The sequence below is a fragment of the Musca domestica genome, unplaced genomic scaffold (assembly GCF_030504385.1).
Source record: "Musca domestica strain aabys unplaced genomic scaffold, Musca_domestica.polishedcontigs.V.1.1 223, whole genome shotgun sequence".
NCBI classification, from domain to species: domain Eukaryota; kingdom Metazoa; phylum Arthropoda; class Insecta; order Diptera; family Muscidae; genus Musca; species Musca domestica.
The window spans coordinates 255,001-271,206 of NW_026712265.1; the positions used below are offsets into that span (position 1 = coordinate 255,001).

A 16,206-nucleotide genomic window follows, 5' to 3' on the forward strand; every position below is an offset into this window, starting at 1 on the left:
AAGAAAATTCCTTTATTCTGAATTAGATTAGATTTTTTCATTGTACATGTAATGTGGCATGTTTGGATGTGTGTAGATAAGTATGTGGCTACTGATGTAATGTAGAATCGTGTATACATCTTAGATGAGTTTGTCCACGTGTGTGCGTTGCCGTACAGAGACCTAGTTTTGTTTGGAAGGGTTCAGGGGCGGTGGGAAATTAAGATCGATTTTACAGGACTTAATAACATAATCTAAGGTACAGATGGCGTATGATTAACATGGTATAACATAGTTAATAATTATCATACGCTCCAGTGGTAATCGAGTTGGGTTTAATTTATAACAAACAATTTTGCTAATTTTTTTAATGTTATTCATTTTTCAATAATTAAGGATAAAATCCAGTAGTCTATGAAAGTAGAGCTAAACAAGTAAAAAAGCTGTAAGCTCGACCGGGTCGAATTTTGAATGCCCTCCACCATTTGGAACGAATTTGGTACTTCTCAAAAACAAGAAAATCCGTCAAAAATTCTCTTAAAATCTTAAAAATACCGAATGTAGCTGTTATATTAGGGTCTATACGACGACATGGACCTGCATAGATAAAATTTGTCAAAAGCATTAAAATATTCAAATGCGAAACTAAAAAAAGTCGGTGAATAAACCATTAAAATACCGAATATCGGAAGGTACCGTTATATGGGGGCTATAGGAAGGCGTGAATCGGCAGAGACAATTTTCTGTCACAGGCTTTAGCATCCATTACGAACTTCAAATACGACATCTCAAATCATTTCGGTGAATAATGTAGTTAAAATCATCAAAATACCGAATATCGGGAGGTACTGTTATATGGGGGCTATATGAAGACATGAACCTGCACAGACAATTTTCTGTCATAGGCTGTAGCATTCATTACGAACTTCAAATATCAAATTTGAAACAATTCCGGTGAATAATATCCATTCCTTCTGGTACCTTCCCCACGAAGGGTCAATGTTTTGAATATCCATGAAGCCCATAAAATCCGAAATAAGCATCCGGTTCTCTTCATATTTCACCTATCCCATTATTTCTACTAACAAAAGATCTGCTATGAAGACGGAATGTATTGGTCCACCCCTTCTGGTACCTCCCCCACAAAGGGTCAAAATTTTGAATATCCACTGAGCTCAAAAAATGGGAAATTATAATCCGATCCCATTCAGACTTCGCACATCGCAATATTTCCATCAACACGTGATCTGTTATAAAGATGGTAGAGATCGAACCATTCATTCTGGTACCTCCCCCACGAAGGGTCATCCTATTATTTCTACTAACACAAGATCAGCCCACAAAGGATCAAAATTTTGAATATCCATGAAGCTCATAAAACCCGAAATTAACATCCGATTCTATTCAGACTTGGTACATCGCAATATTTTCATCAACACAAGATCTAGTATAAATATCGGACTATTTCTTCGGACCCATATAGGGTTCACATTTTTAAAACAAAACGCTCAAATCTCTTCAAAATTCACACATACACACAAACCGAACCCCTTCTGGTACTTCCCCAACAAAGGTTCACAATTTCCAATATTTATATCTGTATCGTTAAATGTCCTACAGATACGGGAGTTTTTTTTTCAAAAATTATGTTTTTCAAGGACCTTCGGAGTCGTTGGTCTATTTAAAAATATTTTCCAACAGTTCTGCAGATTCGTGGATTTTTAAAAAAATATTTGTTAAAGGATTTAAGAGCTTGTGGATTTTTCTATTTGTTAAAGGATTTAAAGGATTTAAAGGATTTAAAAAAATATTTTTTGAAGGGTATAAGGGCTTGTGGATTTTTTAAAAAGTATTTTTAAAGGATTTAAAGGCTTGTGGATTTTTAAAAAACGTTTTTTTTGAAGGATATAAGGGCTTGTGGATTTTTAAAAAAATATTTTGTGAAGGATAAGGGCTTGTGGATTTTTTAAAAAAATATTTTTTAAAGGATTTAGGTCTTGAGGTTTTTTAAAAAAATATTTTTTGAAGGATATAAGAGCTTGTGGATTTAAAAAAAAATTTAAGGATCTAAGGACTTGTGGATTTAAAAAAAAAAATTGAAGGATATAAGTGCTTGTGGATTTTAAAAAAATATTTTTTGAAGGATATAACGGTTGTGGATTTTTAAAAAAATAGTTTTTGAAGGATATAAGGGCTTGTGGATTTTAAAAAAAAAATATTTTTTGAAGGATATAAGGACTTGTAGATTAAAAAAAATATTTTTTAAAGGATTTAAAGGCTTGTGGATTTTTAAAAAAAATATTTTTTAAAGGATATAAAGGGCTTCTGGATTTTAAAAAAAAAATATTTTTTTTTTTTTCAATTTCCTGCACACTCATTTAAAGGCTCATGGATTTTTATTCGAATTCGAAGATTCGTGGAATACATAAAACATTTTTACTGTGATTTTTTTTTTAATATTTTTTGATGGGGACTCTTGTTTACTTAAATTCAATTAAAACACCCAAAACGACCGTTCTCCCTCTTTGATCGCACGTCCCTGACAAATGATTTACAAATCCAATGAGAGCAAAAACAACAACAACAACAAATAAAGAAATTATTGAGGTGTCTCCAAGTATTTTACGACGTATTGTGTACCCATTTGAAATGTAAAGTGCAAAAAGAACAAGAAGAAGAAGAAGATCAAGCATTGGCTGGCTGTAGCGAGGAAAAAAACGACAAAATTTCAGAATTTGAAGGAAAAACAAATTGCAACGTTTGATTCAATTTTGGCTGAAATATACGCTTGTTGCTGTTGATGCTGCTGGTCTTCTAGTTGTTGTTGCTGTTGTTGTTGCTGGTTGCATGAACCGGTAAAAATAGCAGCCCTCGGACAAAATAAAACAACAACAACTACAAGACCAGCAATACAGGCGACAAATCCGAAGAATCAGAGATGAAAAAGAAAAAACAAAAAGAAATGCATATCTAAACACTCATGCATTACAAAATTTATTTCAACACCACTAACAACAACAACAGCAACAAAAGCATGTAATCCAAATATATAGAAAGAAATCAAACAACAACAACAATAATCATTATTTTTTTGGTGGACAAAGAGCTGGCTGATTTACACAGTAGCAGCCAGTAGACAAACAACAACAACAACAAGAAAACATTGGCACAGCGAGGGAGAGATGGTGTAAGGCCGGCAGGGTCAGACGTTTAGACGATGGACAATAGTTTGACAAATTCACACCAACAATAATAGATCACAATTGCCAACAGCCAAAATCTGTTTTTAAGGAAAACCGAATAGAATTCGAAAACTGTGAAAAACGAAATGGAAATGCACCAATTGCTGAGGCAATGAAATTTGAGAAAAGCCGAATCAAGAAATGAAAATTATTTAACGAAAGTAAATTTTAGCTAAATTTAATTACAATTTTTAATTATTTATTTTTTTTTATTAAATCATCAAAGAATTATCTGAAAAAACCAGGCGGTATTTTCATGAAATTTTTTCCACGAAAAAAAAATTCGAAGGACTAAAGACACTTTAAATATGAGAAAAGCCGAAATGACAGATAAAAATCATTTAACAAATGTAAATTTTGTAAAATTCTATTACAATTTTTAAATGTATAATTTTTTATTAAAATTTAAATTTTTTATTAAATTATTAAAGAATTATCTGAGAAAAAACCAGGCGGTATTTTTATGGAATTTTTTCCACGAAAAAAAAGAAATTTCAAAGGACTAAAGACACTTTAAATTTTAGATTTTTAAAATCATTTTCTCAAGGACCACATAATTTGCAACGAAATTTCCCAATGACCAACAGCTTTTCAAATTTGTTTCTTAAGTACATTTTTTCAAATCTTAATTTTTAAGGAACAATCTTTGAGAAGCAGTTGCAGATTTTTACAAATATTTTCTCAAGGACCGTAGGTACTTAAAATGTGAATTTTCGAGAATATTTTCTCAGGGACTTGAAATATTTGTTTAAGGATCAATAAATGTATTATTTATTGAAATTCCTTCAGCTTTTCAACCGTGGATTTTTTAGGACAGTTTTTTTAAGCACCAGATGCACTTTAATTGTGAAATCCTAAGAAGTGTTGGGTTTTCAGGCATTTTTTCAAAGGTACATTTTCCCCATTTTTTCCAAATATTTTCTCAAATACCAAAGGTTTTTAAATTGTTTTTTATGAGAATATTTTCTCAAAAACCGCAAACATATTTTTTAAAGATTATTTTTCAAGGATCAACAAATGTGTATTTTAAGATTATTTCATCAAGGACCAACTGCAGTTTAAATCAGGATTTATAAGGACAACTTTTAAGGATCAAAGGCACCTTTATCGTAGATTTTTCCAGATGTTTTCTTAAGGACAAAATGATCTTAAAATGTGAATGTCTTAGAGAATATTTCCACAAGGATTACAAACACATTTTCTAAGGATTTATCAAGAAACAACATCCACAGAAACTTGGATTTTTGGAGCACTTTTTTTCAAAGGACTAACAGCCTAAAAAACATGTATTTATTGGGTCATTTTTTCGACAACAACAACAGCCCAAGTAATATTGACTTTTAAGTAATTTTTTTCAAGGACCAATATCCAGGGAAGCCAGGATTTTTTTGACATTTTCTTCAACCCAAGATACGTGGATTTTAGGAAAAAAATGTGAAGGATTTTAAAACTCAAGAATTCAGTATTTTTAGTGTTTTTTTTTTCATTTTCAAAAGGACCTACGGTCCAAGAAATTTCTATTTTTTGGACCAACAACCAGATAAGCGAGGATTTTTTAGGGACATTTTTTCAAGGTTCAACAGAAAAAAAACCTTGGATTTTTAGGAATATTTTTTCAAAGACCACAAGCCCAAGATATCAGGATTTTAGGGATTTTTTCAAGGATCGACAGCTGAAGAAAGGGGATTTATTTTTTAAGAGTACGAGGTCGATTTTCCTTCCGCGTTCATTTTTTAGGGAAATTTTTCAAGGACCACCAGACCATGAAACTTGAATTGTTGGTGAATTTTGTAAGGACCAGAAGCTCAAAAACTTAGCTTTTTTAAAGATTTACTTTTAAGAATCAGAATCGTGGATTTTATTGTTTTTCAAGAACAGCCCAAGAAATCTTTTTTGGGCGAAATTTTTAGTTAAAATAAAAGCTATGTTTTTCAAGTAGGATTTTAAAGGATTTTTTCAAGGACCAGCTAAGTTTTTTAAGGATTTTTTTTTTGAGGTACCAGATAGAAATATTCATACCAGATAGAAATGTTGGGATGTGTGAAATTTGTGGAGAATCGGATGCATAATTCGCTTTTTATGAGAGTTATATTTTTGGCAAAATTTAGATCCGTTGTGGGGGAGGAACTCGAAGGACTAATCTGGGGAAAGTAGATTTTATAAGAGACGACCGGTATTGTCCATCTCCGAATTCGATGTAAGTTTGACAATAATATTACTATATACTAAGTTTAGATCAAATCGGATACTGGTACAAAGATATTTAAAAGCGTTATTTCGATCATGCACGTTTTGGTCGTATTAAATGGTATATACCCTCATAGCTACTGAGAGTAAAAAATATTGTTAAAGCAATAAGAAGAATTAAGTAAAATTAATAATAATAATAATTAATAATAATTGTATTAATAACAATAATTTATGATTATTAATTATTTTTCATTTTATCTGGTAATTTACATGTTGAATAAACCATCCTCTCTGTGTTTGCTTCTCTTAACAAAAGAGACTTTATTTCCAATAAGAACTTTCTCAAACAGAATCAATTGATAACCTCTCTCTTTAAAAGGCATCTTCTCTTTACAAATACCAAAACCCGTTAAATACTCTTCGCTGATAAATGATGTTTATATCTCCCATGGACACTTTTCGTTGTTGTGTGTAAAAATCAGATGCCATAGCAAAAACACAAGAGAAAGAAAAATCAAGAGAGTGAAACATTAAATATTATTAGCAATAATATCTCATCAATCTCTCATTAACACATCATAAATAATAATTATTACGAACATTTAGGAAGAGAGATGATGCTGCCTGGCATGGTGATTAATTGTCATTAGTTTTGGTCATAGCCAGAAGCCAATAAAAACATTATTTATTATATTGTATTAAAGTGTTTTTTTTTTTGTTTCCTTTATTTTTTTTTTCTCTGTAGTCAATTTGTAGACAGACAGATCACTTTATGAAACAAACTAACAACTTGGCATTTCGTATGTAAAAGCATCATTTGGGGGAAAGAAAAACTATGGAACATCATAATGCCGGAACAGCAGCGACAACAACACCAGCAGCCACAGCAACAACAAATTTGCGTTCACCACGTGACTCGGAACAATTATCGCAGAAATTTCAAAATCAACAGACACAGCAACAGTCCGCCACACAACAACAACAACAGCAACAATATCATAATTCTCAACAACATCAGCCACAACAGCACCATTCACACACATCGCAATTATCAACACAGCAACAACAACAACAAAATAATGATCATCAACAGCAATTCTGTTTGAGATGGCATAATCATCAGGTAAGTGGAAAACAACTCAGTCGAAAGGTTATGAAAGATTTTTAAAGAGAAAATGAAGTTCGATTTCTTTTTTAAAAAAAATAGTGGATATTTTAATCATAGAATAATCGGATAAAAAATAATCGGATTAAAATATATATAAGGTGAGATAAAAAACTGCAACAAAGTCAAATATAGTTTTTTTAGTTTTACAATTTTTTTTTTAAAAATTATTGAATAAAAGCAAAAATGTCGGAAATAGCATCAAATTTTAGAATAAGAGAACAGTGTTGGGTTGTTCGTTCGGTATACCTTAGTATTTTGTTGTTGCAAAATAGTCAGGCTTTATCCCTTTATTGTTGTTTTTATAAAAAAATGATTGTTTATTAGTGGAGAACGATGGTAATGTTTACCAGGGGGTAAGGCAGGAAATACCTAGGTTTCGGAAAGAGCCACCAATCCTCATAAGTTCCCTTGTTTTTTTTTTTTTTTTTGTCTGGGATATTCTTCCCAGAAGTTATTTTTAAAATAACTTCTATGACAAAAAACACAGTGACGAGATCGTAAGCTCAATAGAAGAGGAACCAAAGAATTAAATAAAATTAAAATTCTTTTGGAAAGTCTTCTATATCTTACAACCGCACTTATCTTTCTCCACTCCATTTTAGAATAAATTTAGATTTGTTCGAATTGTCACCTTTGGTACGAATGATGGCCTTCAAACGACCAATGAAACCGTCATACGCTGTCCAAATGTTGCTCTGCGGTTTTTCGGCCCCTTTCCGGCGAAGCGCTTGCTTGAGGTGATCGACACTTTGGTATTTTTTAGTGCCAACCTTGCTTTCCAGAACTCTGCAGGCAAAATAGTCCAACGGATTGGTATCCGGAGATTTTGAAACGAAGCGAGGAACCTGATTTCGTAAACATTCTTGGGTGGCGCGTGCTGAGTGTGATGGTGCTGAGTCCTGTTGGAATGTCCAAGGTCTGCGGCCAACATGTCCAAGGCTTTAATACACCCTCCAGAATATTTTCGCGAAAATATTCGGCATTTATTCTGATGCCACGGTCGATTAATATGGGCGGAGATAGACCATCGGCTGTTATGGCGGCCGACATCACCACCATGGCCGACGCTTGAGTTCTGGTGGCCAACCGAACGTGCACATTGTCAGCTGGCCTCTTTGGCAAGTAAACACGATATTTTTGTTTGTTTACAAACTGCAGGACAACGAATGTTTTCTCATCGGGAAAACCAAATTCGGCAGTTCACCACTTTCGGCCAAGCGAAGCAGCTCTTTAACTCTTTTGAGTCTATTTTCTTTCTGTTGCGGTGTAAGTTCTTGCACTTTTTGGAATTTTAATGGCTTTACCCCGAGCTTATTTTTTCAATATTTTCCGAATGGAATATTGCGATATGTTCAGCCATTTTTCGACCACTGCGTCGCGGGTTTCGATCAAGTCGCTTCTTTACTTTTCCAACCATTTCTGCTGATGTTGATGTTTTCTTCCGTCCACTTCCTTGACATATGTCGGGCTACGCTACCAATATCAGTATTACGGTAACGAGCGATGGTACGAGCCACAAAAGATTTATTCACATTTAAATGCGGGAGTCCCCTAACGATAGCCACTTGCCGTTTTCCAGCCAAATATAAAGAAATCACACTATCACGCTTGAATTCAGAAGAACTTCTTTTCTGGAAAATTCTCACCAAAATGTTTTTGTACGTTTGTAAACAATGTAAAGAGCTATCACTGGAATAATTTTAACAGCTGTCGGACGAGTGGCTTAGAAATGACAGCAGTCTGAGGTTGGTTGCAATTTTTTCATCTCACCCTGTATACCCTCTGTAGCGCCATATGGCTGAGGGTATAAACATATTTCTTAAAAACTACTTATGATAATTGTACATAACCTAAAGTAGAATAAAAGTGTAAAAGAGATAGCGAGAGGGGGATACCAAATGTATCATACCTTCATAAATATTATGGAGAGATCATAAACACGCATAGTTATCTCAAATGTAGCAAGCACATATTCTATGTTCCAGAACCTGCAATTTCGATAGCATAAAGAGAAATACGGTTATCGAAGCAAAATCTTTTTTGCATTCTTGCAGTTCTGGAACAGAGTAATACCTATCACAAGTTGCAACGGAAAATTCTATCTAAGGTATTTCCAATGACTCGAAGATCTACTCACCACATACATGCTCTTATGTTATTTAATGTGAACTGTATTAAAAGAGATCCCGTTTTAACAAAATTCTCTCTATCTCCCTCTCTTCTACAATATCCCCGCTATTCTCTTTAATTATAAACGCGTTTTTACCATAGTCCGTGAAGTTGTCGGACGAGTCGCTTACAAATGACAGCAGTCTGAAGTTGGTTACATTGTTTCATCTCACCCTGTACTTCGTAGGGTCTATTATGAATATTTGGAGGAGTTATGACAAAGTTAATATAGCTTCCATACAATGGTGGAGGGTATAGAAAAACACAAAAATATTTTTCGGAAAGACATGTAAAAATCTGTGTTTAAATGGTCTTTGAAAAAAAAAATATATATTTTTAAAACAAGTTCACACAACTTCAATTCTATATAAGTTATTTCAAATGAATCGTAAGTCTGTCCCCACATGCTCTTATCTTTTTTTTTGTAATGGACTGTATAAAAAGAGATACCTGTTTAACAAAATTCTCTCTCTCTCCCTCTCTCTACTACAATAGGTAGTGCCGCTATTCTCTTTTAATATAAAAACATGTTTAATTATTCGTAAACAGAGATCTTGTACTGTTCTTTAAAAATATTTAAAAAAAAATATAACAAAAAATTATTTTACAAATAATTTTATATTTTTTTGAAAACTTACGATATATTTTTTTAAATTTTTTCTTTAATTATTGAAAATACCCAACAGTTTACAATTAGAGCATAAAATATTCGATATGGATGACAAATCCATAGTAATTGCCATAATTTCCAATACGGGGTTTTCAAACTATTTTTTTTTCTTTCCAAATCTATTTGCATGTTTATGTCACCTAAATGTATTCGCACATATACATACATACATAAATATGTTACTCTGGCGAATTTGTTGTTTATTTATTTTTAAAAATGAATTTTACAAATGACTGGACATTTTGAGGCACACCAACCCAGAAACAACAAGAAAAAAGCAAGACAGACATCGACGGGACGAACGCCAAATCGCCAAAATAAAACGGAAAATTGTCATTTGCCATTAAAACTCAAATATCCAAAAATACCATAAATTTTGGCCAGCCAACAAATACAAAAGTGGACAGCTATTGGGTGGGACAGACAGAGCGACGCTGTGTCACTCTAACGGCTAGTTGTATGGAAACCACAACAAAAGTTCGCCACATTACATTGCGAGCCCATCCAAAAAGACCATTGAATCGCTGCTCTTCGAACGAATGGGACTCACAAAATTTTATTTATTTTTAAATAATTCCGAACTGTAACACGCCTAGCCGGTCGCCTGGCCTCCTAGCCTTTTCCAATTTATTTGGCGAATTGGATGCTCATTATTTGGGGTTTTTTCCTTGTTGTTGTTATTGTTTTGTGAACATCTCAAACTATCCAAAAAATTGTTGTCTTGTAAAAATAAAACAAACCAACCCCGGGCCGATAAACACTCTTTCTTCTTCCACTCTCTCCACCATTGCAAGGGGGTAAAAAAATAGAAGAGCAACAGGAAAAGAAAAAAGCCCAAAAATACATTTCCTACAAATGAAAATTTAGTGTTTTTGCCGTCTCTTGGCCGCCGGCTGGCTGGTCTATCGGTCAACCGGGCAATCCATCCATTTGAAAATCTATGGGTCTGGCTGTCCGTTTGTCTATCTCTCCGTCCGTCCTTCCATTTCTTCCAATCGTAATTGTCAGCCAGAAATCCAAAATAACAAACTAACGTTGGACCCAACCGAAAGTGACAACAACTACAACAACAATCTTGTCAAAATTGAATGCATTTGAAAATGAATGTGTATGAAAATATTTGGACAGTTTTTGGTTGTTGTTTTTGTTTTTGTTCGTCTGTCCAAATGAGAGATTTAATAATATTTGGATAAGTTGTTGTCTGGTTGAATGTGATTTCGGAATTTTCTTTTTTTTTTTTTTGGTGATTTTTGGTTTTGCATTTTCTACAAATAAATTGGGGAAATGTATATTTTTGATTCCACCATTAAGGGTACCTTAATTTTTTTTCAAATATTTAATTAAAAATAATAAAAAATTATTTCCCTTATATTTTATTAAAAAATATTGTCTCTACAAAATAAATAAAAAATATAAATATGTTATATTTGTAAAAGAAACCATGATTTTAAAACCATGGCTCTCCAAAAAAATATTTTTTATTGATTATTTTTGTTCACGGACAATGGTAAACACGCATTTATAACAAAAGAGAATAGCGGAGATATTGTAGAAGAGAGAGAGAGAGATAGAGAAAATTTTGTTAAACCGGGATCTCTTTTAATCAGCGGTGCTCCAAACCGTGTTCTAGAACATGAACCGAAAAAGAGATAATTTAAGAGAAAATTAAAATTCTGTTTTTCTTTATATTTTATTTAATTGTTTTTAAACACGAATGTTTGCCAAAATAATTTATAAAGCAAATGGATAAAAAAAAACATTTGTATAAATAATGACTTAACACTGTTTTGTTCTTGATTTAAATAAGCAAAGAGAAATTTGACTGAAAAGAGATATTTTTTCTTGAGCACCAAAAATGGTATTGAAAATGGGTGATGTAGGTCCACGTTTTTGTGTAGCCCCCATATAACGGTGCCTTCCGATATTCGGTATTTTGATGATTTTAGCGACACTATTCACCGGAATTGTTTCATATTTGGTATTTAAAGTTCGTAATGGGTACTACAGTCTATGACAAAAAGTCTACGTCTTCGTATAGTCTCCTTATAACAGTTTTCATTTAAGTAGCAGTTTCCGGTTTTTTTTTTTAATTTTTCAAGTTCCTTCCAAATGTTGGAGGGTATTAAAAGTTCGGCCCGGCCGAACATGGCTGTTTTTTTGCCATTAATAACAAAACCAAATATATTCTTTTTTATTTAATTTCAGACCAGTTTACTAAGTACACTGCCCATATTGTTGGATCAAAGTCATCTAACCGATGTTACCATATCGGCTGAGGGTCGGACACTGCGTGCCCATCGTGTTGTGCTCAGTGCCTGTAGTTCATTTTTCCTGGAGATATTTCGGACCCTGGATAATACCCATCATCCGGTGATAATTATACCAGGAGCCTCATTTCAGGCCATTGTTTCGTTGCTAACCTTTATGTATTCGGGTGAGGTGAATGTCTATGAGGAACAAATACCCACCCTATTGAGTTTGGCCGAAACGCTGGGCATCAAGGGCCTGGCAGATGTTCACAACAATGTATGGTACCTGAAATATTAAAATGAGTCCTTAATAATAATAATTTCTCTTGAAAAGTTACAGAAACCCTCACACAAATCGACAGGGGAGCCAAAAGATCCCGAGGAACCAGAAAAATCCCTGACACCACCCACACCACCGCCCTCATCCTCATCACAGGCTAACTCAAATAATTTCACCATGCCACCAACACCCCTGCAGTCAGCTTCAAGTGCCTTGGCAGCCACCAATCTACCTCCCTCCCCCTTTAGCCCGCTACTTAATCCTGTATTAAATTCCAAATTTCCCTCTCCGCTGGAGAATTTTTTCCTTAAATCCTTACAATTCTATCCGAATCTAATGCATCAGCCTTTGAATTTTTCCCAAACTGCCCTGAACAAGACTTCGGAAATATTGGCCAAATATCAGCAGCAGTGTAATTTGTATCAGGCCAATTTGGCCATGTTGCCGCCAGCCACCGGCACAGAGGAGGCAAATCGTAATGAGGACATGCATGGCAGCAAACGGTTTTGTACGGGTCTGGAGAAGAAATGCCCTTTAACAGGGGGACAAATGGGTAGCTCCAGTTCCCTCTCAGTGGGTCAGCAAAAAGACATGAAACGCATTGATAAAATTGTGGAGAATCTAAGAGGTTCATCGCTCCCCATGGTTGGCAGTGGCGGTGGAGGTGGTGGCGCCCAAACAAAATTGGCAAATCATCATGGCGATGGATCCTCCTCTCATCTGCAGTCACAATTAAATCCGCTCAACATTAAAACATCCATGGAAAACTTCACCGCGGCAACATCTCCTTTAATGGCTGGGAAATCTTCGCTCTTCTCCTCCCCCACATCGGCGGAACCAAATTCCACACCATTACCCCATCCCCAGTTGGGTTTTACAATATCTCCAGAGGATCAGCTAAAATTGCAACAACATTTGGATAAATATGCGGCATCTTGTGCAGCTGCAGCAGCCGCTGCTGCTGCGTCCAGTAATGCCAATGAGACGGCCAAACAGGACTCTAGAAGTGGTAGTGGTGCTGGGGGAGGAGGGCCGACGGAAAAATTGTCAACACCCCAGAGTCCCCAGAATAAAACACCGTCCAGTTCGAAGCTGTATGCCACCTGTTTTATATGCCACAAACAGCTATCGAATCAATATAATCTGAGAGTCCACCTGGAGACACATCAGAATGTGAGGTAAAAACATTTTTTTTTTGGAAAAAATAAATTTATATTTCCCAGTTTCCGTGATCTACGGAATTATAGATGGCGCCTATGCCAATATGTCAGACCATAGATCTACATGGAAAATATGTCCACCTACTGCCGAGAAGATTGTCTACTGCACCATAGATGGACCTGTAGATGATATATCTAGGCATCTATTTTGCCGTTAGCGGAATATTGGATCATCTACATAACTGTAGATGCCAAATATAGACACCAAAGCACGATAGATGTCATAATAACTCATTGTAGATGCCATATTGGTCAGCTACTGCATTGTAGATGCCAAAGGTGTTCAGCTACTGGACTGTAGATGAAATATTTTTGCTGCTATTGCTTCGTAGATGCCAAAATTTTTCATCTACTGAACTATAAGTGAGATATTCCAACATCTACTTCACCGTAGATGCCGTATTTATTCATCTACTGTACTGTAGATGCAATATTTTGACATCTATTGATTCGTAGATGTCATATTTTCCCCAACTTCGACAGTAAATGTCACAATTTAGACCATAAAATACCCCGATGTTAAATTTCGTCATCTATTAATTCGTAGATGTTGGATTTTTTTCCATCTACTGGCTTATAAGTAACCTCTTCTACCATCTACTCTAGCGTAGATGTTATATTTGGACATTTTATTCATCCTATTGTCCAATAGATGGCAGACTTGCTCATCTACGACGCCGTAGATGCCGAATTTAATCATCTACGTCATCGTAGATGTTGTATTTGGTCATCTACAAATCTAGTAGGTGGTGTATGTTAGCATCTACAATATGTTACATCAGATATTTTGTCCTCTACTTTCCAGTAGATGGCAGAATTGCACATCTACGACACAGTAGATGCTAAATTTAATCATCTACTGCAAAGTAGATGTCGAATTATGTCTTCTATTGCCAAGTCGATGGCAGAATTGCACATCTACGCCACCGTAGATACGAAATTTTGTCATCTACTGCAAAGTTTATGTCAAATTATGTCTTCTATTGCCAAGTAGATGGCAAAATTACACATCTACGCCGCCGTAGATGCCAATTTCACTACATCTACGTCGTCGTAGATGTTGTATTTGGTCATCTACAATCTAGTAGATGGTATATGTTTGCATCTACGACATAATACATCAGATATTTTGTCTTCTACTTCACAGTAGGTGGCAGAACTGTACATCTACGCCACAGTAGATGTCATATTCAATCATCTACTGCATAGTATATGCCATTTTTTATCGTCTATTGTCCAATAGATGGCATAATTGCACATCTACACCAACATAGACGCCGAATTTTTAGACATCTGCTGAATTGTAGCTTTTGTATTTCGTTTTAACTATCCAGTAGATGTCGAATTCGGTCATCTAATTCCCATCTACAACCTCTTAGATAATTTTTTTCAATAATCGACTCTACCACAGATATATCCGAAATAATACCAATCCCCCCAAATGCTCTCTCCATTTTCCAGATATGCCTGCAATGTCTGCTCCCATGTGTCACGCAGCAAGGATGCTCTACGCAAACATGTCTCCTATCGTCATCCGGGAGCGCCATCACCCTGCGAGACAGATGCCCGGCGCAAACGGGCAAATAAACTGTTGGCTTCGACGTTGAATGCAGCAGCTGCAGCCGCCGGAAACTCACCAAATGCCGAGGATATGAAAATAAATCTACCACTTACACCACCTGGTCTGCAGTCTGCCTTTCAAAATGCCACCGGTGGTCCGGCTGGGGAAAGATTACAACTGGAGCATCTGCCAACATCACCCTCCTCCTCATCGTCCTCACAACAATTGGCTGCCCAGTTGAGTTATCAGCAAATGTTTCTGCCCAATCAATTTCATTTGGCTGCAGCAGCGGTACAACAGCAGCAACAACAACATTTGAGGGAAAAACAAGAAAGTCCAATTACCACACCAACACCCAGCGCAACACCCACATCGGCAGCAACTCCAACCAAAGAGTTATCCCTGAATTTCTTAACGAAATCAAATGCCCTAATAGCGGAAGAGGCTGCGGATAATTCACACAAAACCATAACGCCATCTACAACACACTCACCCACAGCCAACAACAACAACAACACAACAGCCAACATGACAGCTACACAGGATCAAAATAATGAAACAAAATCAATTGATGGTGGGGGTGAGGCAAGAAATAGTCCAACTTAGATTTACCCCTAAGTCGTTTTTATAGGTTTGACTTATTTTTGGTTTTTTTATTTTATTTATTTTTATTTTTTTTCGTTTTTTTTTTATAGAAAAATGTTTTTTTTTTTAGAAACCAACCATCCATCCCATTGTTAGTCCCGACTGTGATATATTATTCGAAAAAGTCATCCCCACCCAGTTTTGCAGCCTTTGTTGCTCCTAGAATTAAATTAAATGGATTGGCAATGGCACAAAAGAAATAAATGTTTTTTATCTTAAAAGCCATTTCGGAACACTGTGCCATGCAAATTTTTATTTTTATATATTTTATTTTATTTTTTCTCATTTTATCCATTGGAGGCTAAAACCAACAACACAAATCATAGTTAAATAGTTAACTCTTATACGTATCCTGAACCGGAAACAATACTCTCTCTTAATTTCTTCACCACTTGTATCAATGAAAAGATAAAGAGAGAGCAACGGTTCTTTGTTTACACCTAAGTTATTATAATATGCAAATTTCTCTCTTTCTCTTTAATTATCTTTCTCTCTGCTCATTAAAACCCTTCTACTGTACAACACACTCACCAAACACACACACAGCACACGTACACACATCCATACACTTACTCACTCACTCTCTTAGTTTAGTTGGAATTAATTTTAAGTAAATTTAAATAATTTTTTTATACACACAAAAGAACACAACACAATGCACACAAAAGACAAAATATATATTTATTTAAACAAAAAATGAAATTTATTTAAAAAAAAAATAAATAAAAAAATGTGTTTTAAAAATAGTTTTTGTTTTTTTTTTTCTTTTTTTGATTTTTTTTTTTTTGAGAACAGCAAAATGGTTTTTTTATAGAAGACTATGGACGATTTGT

The 16,206-nt window shown here is 34.8% G+C and overlaps 1 protein-coding gene across 2 annotated transcripts in view; it reads left to right on the forward strand.

Annotated features, from left to right (window-relative positions):
* Nucleotides 1-15,359, forward strand: part of LOC101892229 (uncharacterized) — a 20,793-nt gene extending 5,434 nt beyond the window's left edge. The window contains exons 2-5 of one of the 2 annotated variants that reach the window (XM_005187161.4): nucleotides 6,157-6,534; nucleotides 11,624-11,944; nucleotides 12,002-13,125; nucleotides 14,629-15,359. In XM_005187161.4, coding sequence (XP_005187218.2) covers nucleotides 6,247-6,534; nucleotides 11,624-11,944; nucleotides 12,002-13,125; nucleotides 14,629-15,334 — 2,439 coding nt within the window. In that variant the 5' untranslated portion in view covers nucleotides 6,157-6,246 and the 3' untranslated portion in view covers nucleotides 15,335-15,359. The remainder of the gene's footprint in view (nucleotides 1-6,156; nucleotides 6,535-11,623; nucleotides 11,945-12,001; nucleotides 13,126-14,628) is intronic. The other variant, XM_020038085.2, reaches the window with a different exon arrangement.
* The last annotated feature ends 847 nt before the right edge of the window (nucleotides 15,360-16,206 follow it).